The sequence below is a fragment of the Python bivittatus genome, unplaced genomic scaffold (genome assembly GCF_059951505.1).
Source record: "Python bivittatus isolate LINGU-HERP-01145 unplaced genomic scaffold, Pbiv_v1 ctg000080_np1212, whole genome shotgun sequence".
NCBI classification, from domain to species: domain Eukaryota; kingdom Metazoa; phylum Chordata; class Lepidosauria; order Squamata; family Pythonidae; genus Python; species Python bivittatus.
In genome coordinates, this window is record NW_028277035.1 from 66,537,994 (window position 1) to 66,565,260 (window position 27,267).

The 27,267-nt window shown below is 37.7% G+C and overlaps 1 protein-coding gene across 4 annotated transcripts in view; it reads left to right on the forward strand.

Moving 5' to 3' along the window:
* The window catches only part of FGD5 (FYVE, RhoGEF and PH domain containing 5), a 153,955-nt gene that overhangs the window by 80,190 nt on the left and 46,498 nt on the right, over positions 1-27,267 (forward strand). For all 4 annotated transcript variants that reach the window (XM_088134288.1, XM_088134286.1, XM_088134287.1 and 1 more), the window contains exons 4-7: positions 3,338-3,396; positions 3,508-3,538; positions 20,818-20,969; positions 21,721-21,877. In XM_088134288.1, coding sequence (XP_087990414.1) covers positions 3,338-3,396; positions 3,508-3,538; positions 20,818-20,969; positions 21,721-21,877 — 399 coding nt within the window. The remainder of the gene's footprint in view (positions 1-3,337; positions 3,397-3,507; positions 3,539-20,817; positions 20,970-21,720; positions 21,878-27,267) is intronic.

Below are 27,267 nucleotides of genomic sequence, written 5' to 3' on the forward strand. Positions count from 1 at the left end.
TTTTGCTATTTATAGGTTGCCTTTTTTCAGGGTTTTTAGTAGAAGCTCCTAGTATTGCCATTGCATTCATCAAGCATGAATTATGTCTCTAAAGTGTCTAAGTTAAATGTCCCAGTTGGGGAATGGGTGCATTTTTACTTTGGTGCACATCCAGGTGCAAGCTCACAGATTAACACATTTTTCTGTACTTATATAGCACCTTCTGATTTAAAGATAAAGTATTATTCCAGTAGCTGATTGTAAAATAACATCTAGCCAAAAAAAACTGAGTTGGACTTTCATCTATTTGTAGCTGGTCTTGGTATCAGAACTGGGATGTCATCAAACCTGAAAAGCTAACAAATGCCTACAGTGAATGATACAATTTCATCTCCACTGCCATCGCTTAATAATTAAATGTCATATTAAAATATAATATAAACTATGATTGGTTTGTAATGTTTAAATTAAGGATCATGACATATTTCAGACATTTATCAAAATATGTTAAGTATTTTATGACTTACCAGGGACCATAGGATTGTATATAAAAATATCTCAAATTTTGAAAAAGTTTTTTTTTCTAGAAGTGCATCTACGTTTCTTTCTTCCTTCTTATAGAAAGGTAACTGGTTTACTTACAGGTAACTGGCTGTATCTAAATTAATTGTTTTATTAGCTTATTTGTAAATTTTTCAACGTGGAGGTTTTCAGTGCTATGACTGCAGTTTGATCTTTAGGAATTAATTCTTAATTTTCTTTGAAAGATAAAAACAAAAAGTGCTAGGATAGTTTATTGGTCCTTTATTGTTGATTCTTAGTCATGCTTATGGTATATGAAAACAGATGATCACCTAATTTTCATATGACAAGAGCAACAAAATAACTAACAAATCTTTTATATTCTTTAAGCTGACAGGTTGCAAAAGTATGAAACAACAGTAACTTTAGCTTGATTTGCAGGGAAATGTCTAATGTTTAAGGTCAGGCTTAATAATTTCAATAATTCATGCATGAGGAACTGTCTTTGAAGGTGGCCTGGAAACTTCAGCTAATGAATAATATTGACGTGGTGGTTCAACTGGGAAGAAGCTCTGTGAACATACTACACTACTAATTCCTTGCCTTCACTAGCTTCTGATTTGTTTCTGAGATGGGTTGAGTGTGATGAGTAAAGCACTAAATGGTTTGAAATGTCAAAACCTAAAATAAAATAATTTCCTATATATTTCTGCTTACAACTGAAGGTCAATTTCCCTTAGTTTCCCCTCAAATTAGTATATAATTGGTGGCTATGAAAGATAAAGGCAATTCTCAAGTTGTGGAATACCCTCCTCTCATTCAAGAGAGGATTGCTTGGTACCCACATCACCATTCTTGTGGCATCAGGTAAAAAGTTATTTCTTTTTCTCTCTCAAGTTTTTAATATCAATAGCATTTCCAAAACTCTTACGTTTAATCCAGTGTTGTGCTCCTTTTTCATTATAAAGTGGTTTGCTGTGTTTAATATTTCTTCTATTACACAGGATTTTAGGTTTCCCTGGGAAATATACAAATTAGTTTAAAACATATTATAAAGAAACTAAAAATGCAATTAAAAACATTTTTATCTCACACAATAAGGAGATACAATCAACATGAGTGAAAAAGGCAATAAATAGAGCACAAAATCACAATAATAAAAGTGGCAATAAAGGAATGTGAAATTCTAAAATCACATTTTTCTCCAATGCCAGGGAGAACAAAAAGGTCTAAATTTGTTGGTTTGTTTCTTTATTTGGTGTTTTTATCCACCACAATTGAGAAAGTCTTGGTGCATTGCTCTGTCCCCAGCTCAGCAGGTTTGGGTCACAGGTTCTTTTCAATTTGGAAGCAATGATCACACCAGTATGAACACTTAAGGCTTTATTCCAAGGCAGTATAAGAAAATAACATAACATGAGACAGCAATCAAAGAATATGTAAGAATACGGTAAGCCAAAGAAAGATCTTACGTCCCTCTGCCAGTCCCCAAAGAAATGATGGCTGGATGGATCCTTTCAAAGCCAGCGAATATGCAGCACTCCTTTAGTAAAGTCTGCATTGAAATTTCATCCCATGGGGTTTTCAGACTAGCTTATATAGGCTTTGAACAGGTAATTAAGTGTACCTGTTTTTCAATGGCCTTATCTCACTGGAGTTTGTAAGGACAAAGAGGATGAAATCATCAAGGTTAAGGACTATCAGCTTCTAAAGGCATTTGGATTGAAGATGGGAAAGAGCATCCTATTCTACAAAGGTGTACCATCAAGGACATGGCAAAACAAAGGATAACCCAAATATAAACCTTTAGTGATTAAAATAAATGCTTGCTTATTTCTATATTATATACTCAGCCATTACATGGGAATATAAGTTCTGTGCATGATACATCTAAGGGAAAGAGGTATATACACACTATCCAATTCTTTCTCACCAATCTTCCAATATCAGCACTACACTTGGCAGCAGGGGCATTCATTGGGGGGGGTGTCGGGGGGGAGAGGAAAAAAGTCAAGATGTTAATTATGACTGCAAATCTAGGCCCCTACCCTGTTTTAACACGTATTCTGTGGGTACAAAAAGGGTGAGATTTCAACCACCTTGTTGCACCCACTGTCTTTATTTTTTGATACCCCCACCACCACCATGGATGTCCCTGCTTAGCAGGTTATAATCATGCCATTAAAACCTTCATGATACAAAAAACATTAAATAAGCAGTCATAAAAAATAAAAAGTTTAAAAACATAAAAATAAAAATCCTAGAACAACTAACCAAAAGCTAAAAATAGAGTTAGGATCAATTAAGAATCAAAGTCCCTCTTAAATAATTTTGTTTTCAGCAATTTTCTAAAACCTAGTAAGGTTTTAATTAAAGGTTTTAATAAGGCTTAGGTAAAGAGTTCCATAATCCTGGTGCTGCAATGGAAAATGGGCCTTCATTTCTCTTACCTCATGGCAATGGGGAACCACTAGCAGATTCTCTCAGGAGCTCTGTCTCCCTCAGGTCAAGAAAAAAGAGGTAGGAGAGGTGCCAGCAGAGCCTCTCTGGAGAAGACATTGCACAGATGTGATGCCCCCAGAGAAAAGACCCCTTCTCTTAGACCACCATAAACCTTGTTTTATTTGGTGATGGGCCCTGGAAAAAGGCCTCGGCTAAACATATTAGGATTCAGGGAGGTACATTTTTATTGCACTGTACTTTGGTTTTATATTTGTACATCACCTACAGTCTTTATTGTATGAAACCACTACTACTAATAATAATCTGAGAATTCTAGACCACCAAATCCAAACTGTTTACAAACTTTTGCCCTCATTTGTTTTGCTTTTAACAGAAAGAAGGGCAATCCAGAGCCCAACTTGTCGCCCAGGAACTTGTGTCATCAGAAAAAATGTGAGTCTATCAGCTTTTTAAAAATCTTAGGAACCATGCAGTGCATTCCACTTTGATTCATTCAGCTCTAGCTGGTTGGCAATTTAGTAAAATATCATCTCTTTTTCACAGGTATGTGGAGATGCTCCGGCTGTTACATACGGTAAGTAAATCATTTTAATTGTTGAAAACTAATTGCCCTCTTACTTAGCAATAATTTAGGAGACAGAAGAACCACTGAGGAGGCTGAGGTGAATTCTGTAAGGGGCAGCTTGTCATGCAAAAGTGCTTACTGAGCCATTGCAATGAAATCTGTCTCATGATAGGAAAAAAAATATATGATCCTCAGTGTGTGCCGAAGTCTAGAATTCTGCATCAGAAAGAATGGATTATTGGCCGCACAACTTGCCTAAGAGAATAATTTTCTTGAAAACTAATTCATGGAGGGAGGAGGAAAAACTGAGATGGTGACTACCACTGACTCAGAGAGATAAGGTTGGAAAGAGCCATATAGTTGGGCATCCAGTTGTATAAATTATGATACCTACTCTAAGTTTTGGATAAGAAGAGGTAATATTTTATTAGAGTTGTTTCCTTAGGCATTGGGTACCCTCTACAAATTAGCCTTCTATCTCAGACATGTTTTGTATAGTTGAGAAAAAACATTCAGCTGACGTTCAGACTATCAACTCCCACTTGGATTCAGGAGTTTTGCTATTCATCCAGGAACCAAAAGCAAATAATCCTGCATTTAGTCATTTTCTAATTTTGCAGCAGTGGAAATATGAGTTTCTTCTCTATAAAAATAAAACAAAATGCAACATCAAATGTCCTACTATTAATTGATTAATCAGTTAACTTAATGAACTGATTCAGGCTACATCCCAAAGCACATTCACTAGGAAGTATACTTCATTGGTTTCAGTAAGACTTACTTCTGATACATAGGATTGCAATGAAAATCCATAGAACAGAGTTCTTATAGAACATGTTTCCCTGATGTTAATTGACGTGGCAGTCAATTTTGTTAAATTAATGTAAGCAAACTAAATATTATTGGGGAAATAATCTTGCCCACATTATCTGTCATAATCAGATGGGGATGTAATATTGCTTTATTTATAGTGATGTCAATGTCTCTCCCAAATGTCAGTGCCTGAAATAAGTATGTGAACTAAAATGTAATTTGGTGCTTGCCTTTTTGCCTGAATTCCATAATTTCACTATCTTATTAGCTGTTCTTTGCCACAAGACCCCATCTGAGGTAGTACGATCTTTTCTGGTGAAAATTCTGAATTTTGTTTACTGCTGACTTCCTTTACTTCTGCCTCAATTCATGAAATCTCCAAGAATCTGTGTGCGCTACAGTGCTGCTCAAGTATCACATTGTTGAAAAAAGAGGTAATAAATATTAGCTGGAATTCAAGCATGCTAACATTTTGGCTGAGAGAAGCTGGTGACAATTTATTCCTTTGTTCTTGCGAATCTTCCACAAATACAATAAGGTCAACTTCTGCTGACAACTTTTAAGTCTCTCTTGACCAGCCTACCAAATACATAGATATCTAAGGGATATACTGAGTGTCAACTAGCCAGAAGATCCAAAAGTTTAGAGAATTGGTCAAGCAAAGATGGATAACATACTATAACCATGGAATTGTTGGGAGGACTGCCTCGTGTCCCCCTACACCTAAGGTGCAATCACCTTCTGTGCGATGGGCACTAATATTAGCAAAAACAAAGAGCAGTTCTCAAAAAGAAAAATAGCTAGACTAATCAATGACATATTCTTGGCATAAGGACGTTGTTTCACTGATTATTTTCTGAGCTCGGACAACAAACTAAAGCAAACTACAGGTAGCTCCTAATCCCTTTTTGCAGTCCTTCGAGCCTTCCATGAGCTCCAGGTGCAAAAATGCAGACAGGGCACCCCAAAAAGTAGGGAGCAACTTACTGATCTTTTGAAGATAACTAGCAGCTGCCATCCTTTTTGTTAAAAAAAAAAAAACCTAAGTGGGGCATTGAAAATCTAGGCATGGACAGGTCTGAAAATACACTCTCAACATTTGGCAGCCAGATATGAAAGAATGGTAGCAAATCCTTCACTGTTCTGTAGAAAAAAGAGAGAAGAAAAAATAACATGCCAAGCCTAATGACCAAACGAATGCTCTAAAAATGGGATGAAAATCCTGCCCCTTCACCATTTCATGTTGTCGTTGCAGCACGACCACATCCCCTTCAGCCATCAGCAGCTGAAAAAATGGTGGCTGCAGCCATGAAAACCTCTGAGCATTCCAAACTTCCAGTGAGAAAATTACTGTAGAGGACAGTTCCATGATATTTTGAAGCTTCAAATTTAAATTAATCTGGTTAGCCTTTTTATCCATGCTGATTCAAGAAACTTAGGTGATAAAAACAAATGATGATTCTTTGCTCCCATGGAGAAAATGGACAGGGGTAAGCTTTTCTCCTTCTTTCCATGATCATGTTCATCCTGTGAAGCTGGTTAAAAAGATATTTAGAACGAAGGAAAGCATTATTTGCCATGGCACCTAATTAACTTGGGGGACTTACTATCACAAGAGATGGGGATGGCCACTAACTTGGATGGCTTTAAAAAAGGATTGGACAAATTCACAGAGGATAGATCTGTTAAAGACTGATAGTGTTGAAGATTCTAGGTTATTTCCAAGTTGGGAGACCATACTTTCAAATACCAGTTGCAGGGGAACCATGGTGAGAAAGAGATGTGCCTCCACCACCTGGAGAATCTCAAAGGCTACTGTGAGAAACAAAATGCTGGACTTTGTTGCACCATGTACTGAATCATTGTTCAAGACTAGTCTTATGTTCTTATACTGAAGATGGTGCAGAGACCCTTCTCTAGAACAGAAGCGGGGGGGGGGGGGGGCTTGTACAGAAGATATTATAGATTGAGACAACATGGCCCTTGCTATATAGTGCATGCTGTCTTAAGAATTACAAATCCTAGGACAGATTATACAGGCATTATATTCTATGGAGAGAATCTACTAAGGACTTGCAGCTATTAGGATCCAAAGCAGAAAAGGTGCTTTAGAGGGCACATGGGAACTCTCATTGCACCTTTGGTTCCAGCCAAAGAAAAGGTGTGCCTTTTTCAAGGTTTTCCACCTTAGTTCCAGATAGCTGCATATCCTTATCTACATTGTGAAACTGATAAGAAATCATTAAAATCTGATTCTCTGATAAGATCTGCTTTGAAATTGATAGAAAATAGGCATTCCCAAGGGAAAATAATGTCATTCTATAGACTGATTTGCCTGTGTGGAAAATGGAGGAGACAAAGCCTATCTGACAGTTTGCTAATGTTGCTTCGGCAGGAATCTACTTGTGATCAAGCACACACTTAATACACAATCATCTTTGTACAGATCTGCACAATCACAGGTATTAACGAACAAAACCTTTATAATAATGTTTCTAACATCTCCCCCGCTCACGCCACTATGTTGGTGAGTGTTTTGTGCCAAGTTGCTTAAAAATGTAGGAGTATGACATGTCTTTTTAAGGATCCTTAGGCATTTTTCATCCTTTCTTGTCAGCTACTTTTAGCGTGGGTAGTTTGTGTCAAGATTAGACACAATGGTCTGTTTTTGTGACCTTGCAACTGCAAAATAGATCTGTGTTGGGGGGGGAGGGGAAACCCAGTTGGGCAATCTTATTTTCCTTTCATTGTCATTCTTCTCTGCCAACATCACATTCTGGAAAGAAAAATATGGTTTTAAAAAGTTTTGCGTCTTCTGTTACATTGCAATAAAGAAAACAAAAGCACACCACACCCTGATTTGAAAGAAGAAAAGTATTATTTTCTTAAACTGTAAGGAACACCTTTTTCTGTCTGTCACCCCCTTCCTCCCTCCACACACACACACTAGAAGAGATCACCACCCCATTCAGCATTAACAGAAGAAGTTTGGCCTTTCAGCAGACCTTAATAGTTTGATTGATTGCCAAAATGATGACATTTACATACACCCACTCTGCTATTCAACTGAAAGACTGGAAACATTGTGTGAGCTTAAACTTTATATCAGTTGGCGTGGCTCAAAAATAAAGAGTTTGATGTTAATCTAGAAATTTAGCTGCTATTTATCCATTTTCAATTACTAGCTTTTAATAAGAACACTATAAATTGTGTGATTCACAGTAGGCAAACCTAGTTTCAAAAAGAGCATACTTAGAACAGCTCTAGGCATCATGTTTATTAAAGGATGACTGCAACATAAAGGACATATTTTCATGTGTACCATCATTGAAAGTGCTGTAGAGAGAATTTGCATCATCACCGGAAATCAACTAATGCAAGACTTTACAATGAAGTCAGTTGATATATTAAGCTGCCAAGCTGCATCAGTGATTAAATAATCAAATAACACAAATGAAAATCTGAGGCTAGCTTAACACTCCTACACATAAGACACCTTATACCAACTTTAAGAGTGTTCACAGCCCAGTGTGCTCTTTCTTCTATGTATAGAGATTCATATGGATCAAGGTACAAGGTCAAAGTATCTGATACAATTCCTACCAAAGAAAATTCTGATTCCATTAAAGAATAACTTAGGCATCATTTTTACACATGCCCACAGTAGTTCATTTTCTAGGGATTGGGGGTTGGGGTGGGAGGAACAGAGGGAGGGAGAATCAACATGTTTAAATTTAACAAAATGGTTCTTGTAATACACTTCCTGTTTCTAAAAGTGATGGCTGAGAAATGTACCAAGTGGAGATCTTAGAATTTCTTTGTCAGATGAAGGAAACTACACTATTGTTTTGCTGTTCTCTGGAATGTTTCCATAGTACTAGCTTGATTTGATGACCAAGAAAATAAATTGTCCCTGATTGTTTCACACTAACTGTATATTCGTTTACTGCTGTGCAGTTTTGTATGCTCACAGCTCTAACTGGCAATGTAATTAATAATAGTTCCAATAATAGTCTCCTTCGTAAAGAGGACATTATGATTACTTGTAGATTACTTGATTTTATGCAGGAAGAATATAGTCATAGGCAGTTGTTGCAAGCAACGCAAATGACTTCCCTTGAGGATACACTTCTGTTGCAGAGTGGCTGCATTTTCCAAGTGCTTAAATCACAGTAGTATATTCCATCTGGCTTCTTGTGCTTCAGCATGAGCATAGCGTTCCATAAGAGTGGGCTGTTAATCTCAGATGTTGCATATCCTGCTTTGTTGAATCAGATTTCTTTGTCATATAGTTTGGAAATATTTAATCTAAATTAAACATTAAATTGTGGGATAATGAAAGCAGGCTGTGGAGGCATCATCTGTATATTTTCCTCCTGGTTCAAGGACAGGGGGAAAGCATTTCAATATGGCCATGAGGAAGAGCTGTGTCCCAACCTAGCCTCTTCAATTTGTACAACATATATAGGCTGTTGAATCAGTGCATCAAGTATGCGTGACAACAAGCAGACAATGTTTTTTGGAAGCTATCCATACTTGAAATACTTTCCTTCTACAACAATTCATTAAACTTTTAGCCAAATAAAGTTCCTGAAACTCTGTTAATCTGCTTCTCAGTTTATATGTAGACTTATATAAAGTCATTACTAATTTGTCCTATTGATTTAAATGACTGTACTATAAGCATAAATTATTTGAGGGACCATCTCTTCCCAGTTACATCTACCCATCCCATCAAGTCCAGCAGAAGAGGTATGCTCTGGGTCCCGTCTGCAAAGGAGTTCTGCCTAGCGAGACCCAGGAGACGTGTCTGTTCTGCTGTAGCCCCTGCCCCCTGGAACATCATTCCCCTTCAGGTGAGGTTAGCCCCATCTCTGTTAGCCTTCTGGAAAGCCTTGAAAACATGGTTCTTCCATCAACCCTGGGAATCCCATAGTGAGCCTGCAAAGTGGTTGAATGAGGCTAAATGATGGTTGTCCTCCTGCTATTTTGGGGTTCTTTTATGTTCTATTCCCTTATGTTTTTATTTTTTATTTTTGTTGTTACTTATGTCTGATTTTTTTTTAGATTGTGAGATGGTTTTAATTGTTATTTTGCTTGTAAGCCACCCAGAGTCACTTTTTGTGAGATGGGTGGCTTTATTTATTTATTTATTAAATATGTATGCTGCCCTTCTCCCCCAGCAGGTAACTCTGCTAAATAAATAAATAAGTAGAACCGTCTCATTTTCTTCTACTTCAGCAAAATTGAATAGTTCCTTTAATGGTTCTAAATTTGAGGATAATGGGAGTATTCCAGTACTTAGACATTAATTAATTAATTAATTAATTAATTAATTAGTAATTAGACCTGCCAAATTACCTTTTCAGGATGAGATTTGCCTTAAAAGAGTCCAAATATTTAAAAAAAATTATAATATTGTTTTATAATTATTCAATACTGTCAATCATGCCAAGAATATTTATCTGATACTTGTTAACTATCAATGATGTCCACATTGATTATATTAGAATTCAATACCAATGGTGTAAATGAGACTGAACCAGCCTTAGATTTGCAGTCTTCCTCTGCTCTCTAGCCCAACACACACCCACACCCACACACATGAACATCTCTGTCATGAAGTTACTTTAATTTACATATAATAGCAGTTTGGTGTCATGCCTTAACCCACCTATTAAACTGTGATTAATCTCATTGAGCAGACCAATTTCAAACACTGATTTATAAAGATGTTTCTTTCAATAAACCATTAAGATTGACCACCATTTATTTTGGACATAATGCTAAATTATGGTTAACTGAAAATGGAAGGTAAAGTTTTTTATCTCCTTAAGGCCATGCCAGAGATGTAGAAGGAAAGGCATTCATAATGATTCATCTAATGATAAACCATTATTTTTATTGGCTGCATTTGTATAGCATGGTAAGACAGAATTCAGAATCCTAAGCACAAGTTACTGCATGTTGCCCAGTTATTCCTACAGGGTATATTCTGCTAAGCATGTCGAAGAAGCTCCTTCTGTCATTTTTTTTTAATCAGGACATACTGGAATCCTTGATGTGCCCCCCTTAAACCAGCCAGGAATTGGAAAGGAAGAATAAACCCAGGCCTTCTGACTCTGGATTTTAGGCAGCCAGAAAGTCAGTGTTCACATATCACAGCAAGCAAACCCTGGAAATGTCTTGGGTGCTTTGTTTAGCTGCTCCTATTGACAGAATGGTGCTCATTATTTTTGTATTATATTTTTATCCCATCTTTCATTCAGGAGTAACACGTGATATACATAGCGTTTCTGCCTTCTGTTTTTCCCCAGAATAACAGACCAAAAATCACCCAGTGAGGTTCTGTGATTAAGAACAGATTAAAATCAGGGTCTCTTCACTCCTAGTCCAACGCCTTAAGCAGTACACCACACTGGCACTCCCTAGCAGAAGTAGTGGAGCAGTTATAGTCAGCAACCATTACAAAATTCCAGTTATGGTTTCTCTGTATGCATTCATTTTATTTTTTAAAGCCTGCACGCATGCGCACGCACACACACACAACTTTTCAGGATAACAATTGTAAATAAAAATACAGTAACTATTATTGAAAAACAAACATAAACTCCTCATGGCCGCTGGGGGTGGACTGGGAAGGGTTCAACCATGCAGGCTCTAAATACGGTTGTCACTCACCTTCTTCCTCCTCTCTCCAAGGATCCTTCCCACAATTTCATTTTAACTGAACAAGTGTGAGAGCAAATTAAAAAGTCATAAATAGAGATTCTGACACCTCTGTATCTATCTGTACTATACCTTGTAAATGGCTGGATTCTAGAGATATAAAATAATAGTTACATGTTTTAAGGCAGAAATATTGATGTACTTTAAGCTGAATTGCATGAATGTTCAGAATATAACTTAATGACTTGAGTTCTTTCCTCCTACTTTATATCTAACAGGGAATTATATGGATTAGGAAAAAAGTGTTTTGTTTTACTGTGTTTTTCATATGATGGATTTGGAAGACTTTCTTGTACTATGATTGATCAGTTACTGGGGCTGCAGAAGTACTTTACCTTTGATTAATAGTTTCCTAGGCCTTCACTACTTTGGGCAACAAGATTATTTTTTTTCTTTTTCTTTTTCTTTTTAAACGGATGTTCATAGCGATTACTACGTTGCTTCAGATGTGGGAAATTAATCAAGGCAAAGTTGGCTATCCAGGCTGACGGAATTAAATCATTGATTTGAAAATGCATAATGACACAGCAATCAAGACAATTAATGATTAAATAAATTTGCTGAAGTTTTATGAGAAATCAAAGCTGGGTTTTCTTGTTACTAGCAATCATATTTAGTTCTCCAGAGTGATTTTGCAGACATGGGGCATTGGTTTATCGATTGCCAGTGATGTTATAAACATTAAAACTTTGGGACAGGGGGAAAAAAAACCTTCGAAAAATGAATGGATTTGAAATTTAAGTAGCAGTCAGCACCATTTCATGCATACGTTATGAGGTAAACACACTATTTACAAAGCCCAAGAAATCCAAGCATGTCTGTAGCATAAAGTTTAAACCCATAAGGGATGCATATGAAGCTGGGGCTTATGGGCTCAGTTTACACTTTTGCTGCAGTTCCTGGCTGTGCTCCATTACTGAGACTGACTTGACTCCATAGACGCTCTTGCTTGGTGGGGTGGAGGGGACCTGGCAAATGCGTGCCGCTGGGGGCCATTTTAAGCTGAACCTGACGTAACGGAGCATATGTATGCACACATGTATGTACAGATATATATATTTAAAGAATGTAATCAAAAAGAAATAAAAGATGTGCAAGAAGACTAAAAGGGTAAAATCCAAATAGTGGAATGTGGATAAGTAAACAAAAGTTTCAAACTATCATAAAAACGACAACTCAACAATGTATCATTAATTATAAAATTATAAAAATATATAGCTTTTTGAAGAAAAAAACTGAAAATTCTACTTAATCCTAAACTCAAGAGGTCTAGTTAATGCACTGCTGTATATATCACTAACTGAAAAGATTTTGGAGGATTTTAAATACAGTACAGCCTTCTCTGCCATTTGGAAGAGGCAAGTTGTGAAAACTGAGATTGTTTTGTGCAGCCGTCTCCTTGTTCCTCTTACTTCCGGAGCAGCTGTTTGCCAGCAAACAGGTGTTCTTATTACAGCTCCCGGGGACAGGGGAAGATACAAAGCTCACCTGGTTGTGGTGGGGGGTGGGGGGGATTGCAGGGTCCAACCCATAAGTCAAGATGGTGCTCATAGCAGCTCTATCAAATCCCTGCTCCTTTTGTAGGTACACTGACATGACATGCACAGAGATGGGGCTTTGATCATGCTATCTTGACCCCATCAAATTCCCCTGAAGGTGCTACTGGCCCCACCACTCTCCTTGTCCTTTCCTTGCTGCTTTTGTTTTCACAGTGAGGAAAAAAACTGTGGTGACTATGTGGAAGGAACGGTAGCAGGTTGCTGTGGTGCCTTTGCTTCACAAGAGAGAAGGGAATCATGAACTGGGATGAGTTCCTGCCAATGAGAAACCACTAGCCTGCAGCTCTGGAAGAAGTACTTTGGTCCTGCAAGATCTCTCTCCTCTACATTAAAGTAGTCTAATTTTTTTCAAATGTTTGAGCCTGAAAAAAAAGGTGTTGCCTTGCGAGTTGCATTAATTTTAATAAGTGGATTCCTTAAAGTAGTGTCATCTTTTCATAAAGTTTGCATAGAAACCTGAAAAAAATGGATTAAATTTAATGAATGCTACTTTAATGAATAGCAGAGAGGTACTACACTTCTTCCAAATCAGTTTTCAAGGGTGTACAATCCTACAAAGTAGGACAAATGATCGCAAACTACTTATCCCTTTTCATGTTTGTTCCTGTCGCTTTTAAAAAATATTCCCCATCTTCAGTAACATTCAGTACTTGTCATCATTGCCATGATACCCTTCAGCAACATTTCTTCCTCTTCTACCTGCTTTATTACTGCAGCCATTGGCATCATCTGACCAACGTTTCAACCTAATTACATTGGCTGTAATAATTCTGCTGATTTGCTTCATGTTATGATAAAAGTTGTCCTCATCAAACTCAACTCCTAGTGACTACACAGACATTTCCACGTACTTTACTTGGTAACAGTGTGCAAGTGATTTGACAGTTTTCTTCTGGGATTTTTTTTTTTTAAATTCCTGATCTAGCCAATAGTCCTAGTATTTCCTGAACTGGTGAATTAGGTGTGTTACAAAACATTGAAATCATCGATCAATCAATAAGCAAGCAAACAAACAAGTAATAACCAGGTCCAATCTTGCTTAGGTTTTTCGAGCTTAACTATGACTCATGGCATGTGACTCATGATATGATAGATACTGATAAACAAAAATCACAGGTCAGCTAATAAAGGGGGAAATAGCAGTATTGATTAATGAGACTAAAGTCAGTGCAAGGGTCAGTAATACTATGAGACAAATAGGGGTGGTCAGAGGAGCAAATGGGTTGAAAATAGTGTTGAAATCATGTGAATTACCCTCACCCAGGACTTTTTTCCCCCCAGATTAGCATGCTTTTAATGTGACAACTGAAATTAAATCATGTTCAGCATTGTCTGCAAAAATACATACATAAGTTCAAGTCTTCCAACTGAAATCTCAACTATCTAAATCAATTCCAAATGGAAAGTGGAAGGTTTCTGGAAAAGCTACAACAACAACAGTTCGTTTAGTTAAATTGCAGCTGTGCAGTTTCTGAATATGTATTATCTCCTCTCCTAATCTGTCACTAGAGATGCTCCTGGATTCTCACACGATTTTTTTTTTTCTGTCTTGCTCCTCTGCTCATTGAATATTCCAATAGTTTATGCCAGAAAAAATTAAATCCAAAATAAGGCAGAAAAATAATAATAATTCAAGAAATATACATATTCCATACATGTTTTGTGAGAGAGAAACAAAATATCTATTCAGCATATAGGTTGATTAAGGAGGAAGTATATAGGCCTGTCTCATTCCTTGGCTGACCTGGAGCCAGTCTATTTCACCACATTGAACTGTGGCTTTCTCTCTTGTGTATAGGTTTCTGGGTTTCCAGTTACTCCACAGCTTGACATGGTCAACACAACTGAAGTTCTTTCTATAATTAATGAAGCACTTATTGTCTTCTTTTTGGTTTTATTTATTTATTTATTTATTTATTTATTTTTGTCTGTTGTTTCTTAGTCTTTCCTAAAACCATTGTGAACATCTGGCATCTCCCTTTCCATGTAGGGCTCTAAATTGTGTTGGATGATTCTGAACATTATTTTGCTAGCATGTGAAATTGAGAATATTATGCAATAGTTTGCACACTCTCTACAACGCTTTCCTTTGGCATTAGTATGTAGGCTGACCTCTTCTAATCTGTTGCCCACTGTTATTCTCCAGATTTGCCGGCATGGTTTGGTGAGAACTTTTACAGATTTTTTTTCTGTTTCTTGCCGTATTTCTGTAGCTATTCCATCAATTCCTGTAGCCTTTTGACTTGGTAATGACCAGAATGCTGATCTAACTTCATCTTCTATTACTGGATGTTGTTGTAAGTAAGGAATATCTCCTAAGATATCTTGGGTGTTGACGTTTCTACTGTACAGAATTTCAGCAGCAGAAACGTTCTAATTTTCTAGCTATGCTTATTTCTCTGTGCTGTGTTGCATCACCTGGAATCTTAGACTGGAACAGGCTATTTTTGGATACTTCTGAACTTGAGATTTGTTTCTCTTGTCTGTTTTGCAGAAGCAAGCTCTCAGGCCTGTTTTCCACACAGAAAGCTTTGTGTTTGCAGTGTGCTTTATATTGCTTTGGTGAAAGACCTATGACTGTTCATTATCAGAATCTAGTTGTGGGTGTGTAACTGGCAGCACAGAGTATTCAAATAAAATATTTTAAAATTCTGTCTGAAAGTCTGTGAAGAGGAAGTCAGATGAGTCTTTACTGGGAGGGCTTCAGCGTTGCCAGAGAAGGCCCTGCTTCTTCTTTTTATCTGCATGATAGACTGAGAAGGTATCTTGTGCATGAATAGTGCCCTATTTTATTTATGGAAGTTATAAATCACCTCAGCCTCAGAGACTCTAAGTAGTGAGATAGTTGATGGAATATGGGCAGTATGTCAGCTTGCAAGGTAGTCTTGAGCTTACAGATTCTAGCATCCATAGCCTAGTACTAGCATGCTTGAGGCAAAATGGGCTTTGGTTGCCCTTGAGGCATATGGGCCAAATGTGCCCTATTTGCAAAAACTGACTAGAACTGTCTTTATTGTTAGCAGGGAATGTTGCATATGGCAGGGGTATGACTAAGCTGGTAATAGTCTTTGTTTTATTTTTATTGTTATATTTTTAATATATTTATTGACTGTTTTTAGCTTTGTCGTATGCTGCCCAGAGTTGTCTGTGGTGAGATAATAAATTGGTTAAATAAATAAATAAATAAGTCTATGTCATACTAAAAATGTTGCATGAATGTCATGATTGCTAAAAGCCATGTTTGGGTATGAGGGGGAGGTCCATATCTCTGGGCCCATCTGGCAATAATCATAGCATATGGAAGATTGTGACTTGGTATATAACAGGAGGAAATGGTAAAGAGCATGAATTAAAGAATGAAATGAATGTAAGTACTTCATGATTCAAACTTGCTGGCAAAAGTAAACATGGTATTTCAAAGCTCTCACAGAATGTAGCACTTGCTCACTAAAACCAGGACTGTGATTTTGCTGCCTGACAAACTAGTTTATAGAACTACCTTATTTTAAGAGGTAGGGATGATATTAATGTTCATAATAGTTTCTTTTCAGATCACTCTCTTCTTTTCACTGTTTTGCCAGACTGCGTACAAGACTGAGAAATGGCCATTCCCGAAGTCAGGCACAAAAGGAGTGGGGATCGGGGGTAGGGAGAAGATGCTGTTTTCTCTGTTAGCTTTGCTGAATCTCTGCTGTCAATGAATGATTAAAACACCTGCCTTACATTTTCTATTAACATTCTGGGTTTTAGTTCACTCCTACAGAGTGTATAAAAACACACATTCCCACCCAGTTCATTCAGAGTTTTAAAACATGAGATATCTGTATTTTGCTGAAAATCTTGGTGACATTCAGTAAACCTTTAAACCTGATGAGTCTTGCCAGGTTTGCTTCATGAGGCAAAATCAGCTTGAGGATCACATGCAGATTTCTAGGACAAAGTAATAATTAAAGCTGCCAAGTGAATTTCTAGGCTTGGATGTGAGTCATCTAGTATTTTTTTTTCTATATAGCCCCAGGCCAGTTGCTTTCACTGCTTGTGTAAGGATACAAGACAATTTCTATGTAATTGCATGGAAATCTGCTGCATACTAGGTTGGATTATAGAGTTTATTAATTGGTCTCCAGAGACTTTTTCACTGGAGATGCCATGGATTGGCACAACAATCTTCTGCATGCAAGTCATGTCCACTGCTGGTGTGTTCAATAGTCCAACTGAATACTTTATATCACTTCAAAGGCTAGCAGTTACGAAAGCTGCAGTCATGCTCATTAGAGGTGGCATGGCTTATATCTGAGTGGACATCTATAAGACTGTTTATTTCTTTAAAAACATATAGCTTTTCCCTGCATATCGCATACTGATGCACAGGTCAGCTTATAGAAAATTCATAATCTGGAAAAAAAAGAATAAAACAAAACTGTCAAAATACTGAATTAAAAATGCACCCATAAATACTATTATTAAAATATATAATAAGCAATAGAACAGTTTTCCATCTGCATCCAAAAGAACTTAAAGCCAGTGTTAGTAATTTAAAAGAGTGTTTTATAGTCTCTCTTCCTGGGAGTATTCTCTTACCTTCCTAAGAAGGTAAAGTGCTCAGTAAGGATGGTTTTTAGAGACCCAGCTCTTAAGCTGTTTAGATGCAAAGGGGTACTTGAACATTGGCTGGGTTATGTCAGGGCATGCTTCCTCATGCTGTCTACAAGTGTTGGAACCACAGTCCCCATAATTCCCATCCAGAATGGCCGTTCTAACTGGGAATTCAGGTTGTTGAAATCTCAGCACATCTGGAGAACAGCAGGGTTGGGAGAGACCACAGCATATCTTTCTAACCTCAGAAATGGTATGGCTAGGGGCATATGCTCTTTATGTCTGCTCCTTCAGTGCTTTACTATTACAAAGAAAAACCACTTTGCATACTTAGAAAGCATCTTGTATTACTAGGAAACTATCCAAAACCCAAAGATGGCTTTATTGCTGCATTTAGATTTTGTATTTACAATTATTAGGTATCAGATCTGAAAATACCATGAGAGGACAAGATAGAAAACAGGGAAATTAAAAGACTTAGCAGCAGTGTGTGGATTTCCTGTATAAAGTGAATAAAGAAAAGGTGGCAACTCCAAACAAGATACTTTTCACAAAAGGGACCTTTTATGCAAGCAAATAAGTCAACATCATGTGGTGCTTGAAAACAGTGAAAAGTGAGGAGCAAACTACTGTAGATATGTCAAAACAAAACAAAACAAAACAAAACTTGGAGGAATTCCTCTGGACAAATGAAATTTTCTTCTGCTGCTAATGTCAGTTCCCAGTCATGTTCCTATTAATAACTAATAATATGTGACATGATATTTCAATAGATTTATCCATTACAAGAGTTAATACTATGTCTCCCTCCAACATAGACTGGAGGAAAGGAAGGTCAAATCAGGGCTGATAGCTTTGTTTTTTTTTTTAATGAAACCAAGAAATTTTGTAATCTCCACATCTGCTGCAGCTGCCATAATTGCGGAACCACTGGGATTTTTTGAGTTCCATCTTTTCACAAGGCATCCCTTTTGAGCCAGCTTTTCAATTAGCAGCTCCCACTCTTCCTCAGAATGAGAGCATTCTTTCCTTTTTCCTCTCTCTTGTGCAATAAAAACTCCAGACGCTTCCATAGTTTACTGGGACGCAAAGGAAGAGTTGGGAAAAGACTAAATGTTTTTTAAGTGAATCCATATGGTACTCCAGTACACATGGGAACTTAAAATATGCTTCCAGTTCCCCCCATGTGTAGTTATTCTCATAGACAAAGTAACATCCAGCTATCTTCCCACAGAGATTAGACTGGCAGCAAACAAGAAATTTTCCTTGCAAGAGCCTTAACATGGGCCAGAACAAAGGAACACCCAGCTGCCTGGTTCAACTCTACTCCAAGCATTTCTGCTCCAGGGAAATGAGAGGAATTTCATGAACCCATGAATTCTTCTGCAAATTACTTGTCTGGCATAATAGAAATACTCAGCTAGCTTCTACCCTGCACATACTTCATGATACTTGATTATGATAAGAGGGGTAGACATCTTGTGGGATAATGCAAATTAGAGAACCATACAGAACCTTCTGAATCAGCTCAGATTTGGTCATTAAAAGCACTTAGTTTGCACTGTCCCTCCTCTTCTTGCTTGCTCTGATCTACTTTTAGGATCTACCTAAAAGAGCTGATTTTTTCTGGGTTATGCAGTTCTTTCTTTGTACATCACCAAAAAGGAGTGTTCATTTTCTTTGCTCTTTTAGCCTCTCTCTAACATAAAAATATGCACTGAATTAAAGCATTTTTTAACTTGAATGAAAAAATAAGCCATGTTATGAGTTGAATTTATTTGGTCAGTATGACTGATGTACCTCTAGTGGCTTGATGGGGCACAGAACAATTTATGATAGGTGGAACAAAGGATTGGAATAGGTGGAGCTGATTATATCAAACTGTACTTTCTTCCACCTTTTTCTCTTGAAAGATTATAATTGCACAAAACTTTGTAATTACAAAGCATCTAACTAAGCTGAGGATAAGTTATTAATAGTGATCCAGAAGGATTGGATGCTGTCACACTGGAGTCTACCCAGGAAGAAGTATGTGGTCTTCAACTCTTACTATAGACCATAATCTCCTGAGCTTCCATACAGCTCCTTAAAGAAGACATATGTTCAGAACTTTAGAACTATCAGAATCAGAGCTTGCCAGGACTTTGAAACAAAACATACAAATAAAGTAAAGAAATAAAGCAAAATCTTCTGAGACTTTGAGTATAACTTGAAAAGAACTGCAAAAACAAGGAGGAACACTTAGAGATGTGTCTGAATTTGAAAAGCTCATTACACAAAATGTGGAGGGTCTAGTGGCTTTATTTGTAAACTGTAGGTGAAATATGACTCAGGACTGAACAAGTTAAAGACCATGATCAAAAGGATGCTGAATTTAGATACAATAATGGGAATTACAATGGAAAAAGAATATTAAATTCACACCTTATATTGTACTTAGAGAAAACTGGTATAAGAAGTTTTACTGTTGGTATTACTCTAAAATGGACAATTCATTTTCTAAAAATTGTTGCCAATGCAGTGATTGGGTTGGATTATTCTTCTATATTTGGTGGCAATGTGACAAACTCAACAGTTTTGAAAAATTATTCATAATAGAGAAACAAATTTTAAAATTTGAATTTCCTTTCTCACTTGCTATTTTTCTGTTAAATATTTTTCTGTTAAACATTTCCACAGAGTATACTAAACTAGCTCTGTGTTTGCTAACTGCTGCAAGGACATTTTATACTTCCCATGGGGAAGTACTCTTAATCCTCTCTGCAAAAGAATGGCTAATTAAGCTCTGGGGGTATACCTCTACATCTAAAATAACCAGATATTTTAAAAGAGAATCTGAAACAGAATTTAACTCAGCTTAGAAGCCATTTTTGGATTTTAACTCTATAAATAGGCTTGTACCACATCCGATTTTACGTTAAATTATCTGTTAACGTAAAATCTTTACTGCTTGAACAGAAATTACTGTAATTCATAATCTCATTTTATGATTTATACTGTGTTGACTATTGATTTCATAATGATACATTGCTTGGATTTTAACAAGATTGGTAGTTTTTAAAATGATATAGTACATTTGGTTACTTAAACTAATTAATGAAATATTGAAAATTTTAACCTAATTTTATGATGCTTGTAAATTTCCTGTTTATATACTTCATGCTTGAGCAACAAATAATGTTATTTCAATGATAGAGAAAAAAAGATTTTAGCAAAATGCTTGTTTTTAGCGATAATATAGTGAGAACTGATTGAAACAAAGAAATTGTCTTTGTCTGACCTGTTCCATTTATCTAGATTCTCCAATTTCCTGTAAGCAACACTTTCATGAATGTCTTTCTGTTGTGAAGAATGTGCTCCCTCAAATGCATTCCTGAAAAGTTCATAAACTGTTAACTTGGGGTTGTATGAGAAGATTGTCCCACATCAAAACTTCGTTATCTGAATTGCCCTTGACTAGGCTAAGTAAAAGTGAGCTAGCAAGAGAGAGCCAAAATGGCAATGACACTAACCAAGAGAAGCCTTGACCAAGATATGGACAAGAGTTGTAATGCTTAAAGACAGATAATATTGCAAATTGTGTGTTTGCAGGATTTCCATGAAGCTGCCTTAAAAGTGCTGGGAGATGAGTATGACAGTGATCATGATGAAACAAAGCTCAAGGAAGGACTGAAAGAAATCCCAGAAATCTACAATCTACACCAAGAAATACTGGGGGAACTGGAAGAAAAAGTTCTCAACTGGTAGGTATAATTTGATGGGGCTTTGAGTGTCACCTAAGGCAGCATCTCTACTCCAGTGTTTAGAAATCTTCAGAAACAGTAAATATCTTTTCTTCAGAAGTATTAGAGAATCAGACATAACAAGGGTAATACAATTTGCTTAGTTTTATCTACCTGAATTACTCTAAAATATAAAGCCTTTACATAATATCTGTAACAAAAATTTGCATTGCACACAATCAATCCAGATCAAGAATTATGTATTTGGCTACTAAAACACAGTGGTTTCGTCTTTGGTAAATCCTAGGTATGTTTACTCTGTCATTCAGCTACTGCTTCATTTTGCTGGAAAGTTAGGATCCCAACATACAGAAGTGTATAGGTACCTTCTATGCCTATGAGCAGGAATCATACTGAACTAGAGAAAATAAGGTGATATACAAGCTTTTTAACTATTTTGCTTTTTAACTATTTTCATGTCATTTTCATACTACCAGTCATATCTTATGGCTTACCAAGTATTTCCAAGTAAATCCCTTACTATCTGCGCTCCCTAGCAGGCATCAGGACCAACTGGGGCATTGTATTAAACTGGAGCATTACAAGATATGTGCACTTACCATTAGAACAAGAGTTATTCTCTATGAGTCCAACTTTTGGTTAATGCCATTAAAAAATTCTGATGAAAAAGAATATCTGTGAGCAGCTAAGTTAAATGTGGAGAATTTTCTATTTCTTTTTTTTCTTTTTCCTTACCTCTCAATGGCTTTAGGGAAGAACATCAGAAAGTGGCTGATATTTTCATCTCCAGAGAATCAGGATTTAATCACCACACAACTTACATAATGCAGTTTGATAGGAATTTGGCTTTGCTGGATGATGCCCGGCTTAAATCTTCCGAGCTGGATACTGTCATTAAAGAGTTTGAGGTAAAGTCTCTGTCTGTTTGTACCTCATGTTGATTATTGTTGTATTTCTGCAATTCTCTCTCTGATTCTTTTCCTTCTTCCCCCTCTAAAATAGCTGAGAGGGTAGAGCATGGAAGTTGACATTAGTGACAGTCCACTTCAAGAATGGCTTTAAGAAGGAAGTAAATCAGGAGGAGTACAAGTACTTATTAAGGCTATGTGCCCACCTTCCATGGAGCATATATACAATATAAGGTGCTTTAACAGAAAGAGAGAGAGAGAGATGAGCTCTTTCATTCTCACATGCAGTGGCAACCATGGAGAAGGGAATGGCAAGAATTCTAATTCAGTAGTTATTTACTCACTGGGTTCTCCATCTCTGGTAACTGATATATAGAATTTGGTGCATTTCTTATCCCTTTTATTTCCTGATAACGCCCTATAACTTATTTCTTTCTATTCCTATAACTTTGACTTATTGACCAGGGGTGTTTGTTCTCATTTTACATCTTCATCACCTCCAGCATTTTTGCCATATTCGTTTTATCTGTTGTATATGTTTTTGCCTCTCTTTTCTTCCATATGGGAAGTATTAATAGCAATACCATAAAAGCATGCAAAAAGATTTGCATCTTCTTTATTTGCATGTTAAATTTCCCATGAGTTTATGAAGATTCTCAGCCATCCAGGTGGAATTGTCTGGAGGTTGAGTCATGGCAACTGGACTTCTTTTCTTTTTCTTTTTGGTTAGAGACGTTTCACTACTTGTCCAAGCAGCTTCTTCAGTCTAAAAAAGTTGATTAGGGGGACCCCATATAAGTCTTCCAGGGTGGCTATGTTTCTTACTAGCATGATCAACTGATACTCATGCTACTCATGAGTATGATACTCATGCTAGTAAGAAACACAGCCATCCAGGAAGACTTATATGCGGTCCCCCTAACCAACTTTTTTGAAGAAGCTGCTTGGATAAGTAATGAAACGTCTCTAACCAAAAAGAAAAAGAAAAGAAGTCCAGTTGCCATGACTCAACCTCCAGACAATTTCCCATGAGGAACAGAGACATGGTTTTAAATCATGGATGCTCAGTTTACATCAGAATACTGATCTGAACACACGTCTCTCATATCTAAGTCACTGAACCTTAATAGGGTCTAGTGCCAGCCCAAAATGTTTTGCTGGCATATTCATGTATCTCTCACCTTCTGGCATCGGGCCTGCATTTTACAAACTTTTTCTATGCAATTCAGCCCGTAATTCTTGCCTTCCATTTCTCCTGGTTTTCTGAAGCAGATCTTTGCCTGGAACTGCATGCCAGATTTAGCCCTGTCAGGGCCATCTTCAACTAAATTCCAAATGTACACATGAATGACCCATCTACCTGCATAAACTTTGCCACATCAGTTGAATGGCTTCAGCTGTGAGTTATCTCCATTCTTGATTTTAAAAAAATGGTATATGATTCAACCCTCCTTTCTGATTCTTGCTGTGTGGCTGGTGTGATTTCTGATGCAAATGCATGTTTAATCTTAGTTTGAATATATATCAGTTTTCCATTTGTAAAGAAGGGAGGAGACATGGTAATATTTACTTATCTGACAGAAAAGGTTATGAGAATAAATCAGCTACTGTATTTCCAATGTTGCTTTGGCTGTCAGCTGCTTGAAATATGTATTATGTCTCCCTCTGCAGCATATATGAAATATTAATAATGATAATTCATTAAAACAACCATTCGTCAACATTTGTTGAATATATTTATCTGCCAGAAAACTCTGTGGAGACCTTGGTGAAAATGCAGATATCTAATTTGCAATAATTGTTTTTCAAATTATCTAAAACTACATTGCCATGTGGACTGCACCTTCTTCTTGCCATAGAGTAAAGACAAAGCCTTTATCAAACTTTCTCCTGGCCCAAGAAAAAGAAAAGTAATCAGCAAATGCTCAGTAAAACATATGTGTCTCTGAGGTTTGGAGCATATATATGCTGTAGACTTCAACTGGTATAATACTTACTACTACTCCCCAGAAAATCGTGGATGCAGACATTTTGTGATGGGACAGCAGAAAAGCATTTGTATATATATTTTTTTTCAATTCAACTGAACAGTGAGCAGGAGAAAGGCCCTACATGCATTCAAACATGTATGTATATAGAGTAGTTCCATAATACTAAGGAAAATCATAACTGTTCCACAATGCCCCCTGACAAGAAGATATTTTATGCACATACATCAAAACTGGGAACCTGCTTTCAATCAAGATGTATGACGGATGGATTTAGCAGGCACTGGGTTTAGGTTTATCAGTCCTGTACTGCTTCATGTGAAAGGGCCTGCTTGAACTCCTTAGACACACATTCTAAAGCCCTTCTGATGCCCACATAGTAACAGGCAGAGCACAGTGTGGTGGCCCTGTGGCTCCGCAATGCCATAGGTTTTTTTTGCTCTTCGAAGGATGAGCCAATTAACTATCAGTTTCCTTTCTGCCCCCAGAAATACTCTTAGCAGTATTTCTTCAAATTTCTTTGATACTGGTGGGTTTCAAAGTGAGTGGGTGCATTCCCATTGGTAGAAATTCCTGCTTTATCCTAGCTACCAGCTCCTGAGATTTTTTTTTTTTTTCTATCCTCCTATAGCTAAGGTGTCATGGTACCTTGCCACCATCCCTCTATCCTCCTCAGCTGTTCCAAGGAGTAATTTTGTTAATGTTCCTGCATAATGGACAAATACAGTGAGGGAAGTATGAGGGTGACTAGCTACCATTTTTGGTGCCTTCCCAAAATATTTTTTCCTTTTTTTTTTTTTAAGTGGGATATTTCAGCTGAAATGCTGAACACGATTTTATTTATCTATTTGTTTAATTTATTTGGCTGAACAACTTGCAGGGTGACTTTGGGAAGCAAATACCTCCAGTACCTTATGAAAGGAGGGATGCTGTTCCACAGGGTAGGCACAGCCATAGATAAGCCACACTTCCTGGGTCCCATCAGATAACATTGCTTAATAGAAGGGACATGGAGCATGCCCCCCCCCCCGATGGAGCTTATAGGATGGGCAGAAATAATTGGAGACAGGCAGTCCCACAAATAATCTGGTCCTATGCCATGAAGGGCTTTGTAGGTGGCAAAGAGCACCTTGAATTGTGCCCAGAAGCTTACTGAGAGCCAGTGCAGCTCATGAAGTAGTGGTGTTACATGGGTGCATTCTAGTTGCAGCTTCTGAGTGGTCTTCAAGGGCAGCCTCATGTAGACTGCATTGCAGTAATCCAGATAAGAAGTGACCAAGGCATGAGTGACACTGAGCAGGGCTTCCTGATCCAGGAATGTACACAATTGGTGGGGAAGACGCGTTTATGCAAAAGCCCTCCTGGCTATGGCTTCTAATTGCTTTTTTGAGCGGGTGCCAAAAGTCTAGGAGGCCTCCTAGATTGCACACTAATTCTATCCCATCCAAGCCCTCACAGATTGTAGACACTGAGAAAGAAACTTGATGACATCACTTAGTCAGCTAGGGGTAGAGATGTATTAACTGGGTATCATCAGTGTACTGATAATAACCTAGTGTCAACAGATAACCTCACCCAACAGCTTCATGTAATTAAATAGGAGTGGGGACAGAATAAAGCCCTGAGGAATCCCATAAAGCAGGGGCTCAGAACTAGATTTTTCCCAACCTCCATCACCTGAACTTACCCTAGAGGAAGGAGAACCACAGCCATACCATGCTCCTCATTCCCCACTCCTTGAGTGGTCCAGGAGGATACTTCCTCCAGGTCCCTTTGAAGCTGCAATCCAACCAACTTCTCAACCACCTTCCCTAAAAATAGCACGTTGGCTTCAGGATGAAAATTGTCTAATACTGATAGACCACCACTCCTGAAACATAGGTGGGACTATCCCCTTACTCAAGAATGAATTTACCTTTACCTCATCCCAACCACATCATCTCTTGACCATCCAGGAGGGACATAGATCTAAGACACAGATGACTATGCTTGCAGTCCTATCCCCTTCTTTAGGACAAAAAGGCTCAAACTCATCTCAACAGATAACTGAGCTAAACCATGCCTCAGTCAATTCCATGGGACGTGCACAGCCAGAATCCAGCTAAAAATGGATCTGAGTGACTACTCTTCATATGCCTCAAATTGTCCTCACAATGGCATGCAGATAGTCCTCTGGCCTCTCCCTCCCCAAGAAGGACTGGGTCATCTTGAATAAAGCTGCTAGTTGCAAATGTGATAGGAGTGGAAAAATAGGTTTTGTCACTCTTATCACCAAAGATAATTCTTAATAAAGGCGCTTATCTGTGTTTTTGTCAGTTTCATTCTTTGCCTTCCTTCAGTGATATTCTAGGTACCTCTTCTGCCATTTCATCTCCCAAAGTTCTTCTGGAGACCAGAGAAATCCTTTGGATACATGGTCAGAGAGAGGGCACACAGCCACAATTTGATCCAAGGCCAAAGTCACCCTCTCATTCCAGTCAGTGACTAAGGCATCAGTTGAACTGTGTATCAAACCCTCAGGAACAACCCATAACTCCCCCTGAAACTCCTCAGGGTCCACTAGGCATCTGGGGGGCATTTTTTTATATATATCAAATTTGTCACAGCCCATCTCATTAAAAAATTACTCTGAAAAATGATCAAACAAGTCCTACCTCCTTGTGACAGGGAGCAGCTGTGGAGAACTCCAAGGCAATCAAGGGGTGATATGAGGGAGTAATTTTAGAACAAGAGACTGATTTTAGCATCCTGAGACAAAAAACAAAGCTGTTGTTGGGCCCTCAATAATCTGAGTCAGGTCCATGGTTGTCATGGTGACCATGAACTCCTAAGACTCAACAGACTGCTGATGAAACCACTGACCTGCTCCAGCTCCTGTTTACTGCCTGAGCACTCTGAAACACTGAGGTGTTCACCTCAGAACATTGAGGTGTTCCCAAATCTCTGCCACCATCACTACCAAAAATGTATGTATCCAGAGCATTTCCCCTATGCTCAATCCTGTTCTGCGCACACAGATTGCACCAACCTGGGATTGTGCCGCATCCTTTGTCCCTAGTATAGTTTTGAGGAGCACTCATGAAGCATTCTTCCTTATCCAGTTCTGACCATTTGTGTACCTGGAAAATATCTCAGAAGTTGTACCTGACCTGCCCTCCAAAATAGTTTTGGACCCTTTTTAGTTTATAGTTCACAATCAAGTGTGTTTAGTTCCTTTGGGAGGAATTCACAACATTGTCAGACTTTGCTGATATTGTGCAGCACTTCTGAAAATGCTTGTGTGTGTTAATATCAGTGGTTTTTATTCTGTGCTCTCCCTCATTTCCCTTGCAAGGTCCCAGGAAGCAGGATCAAGATATATTTCATGGGAACATTGTGGTCCCTATTATTAAATAAGGGATA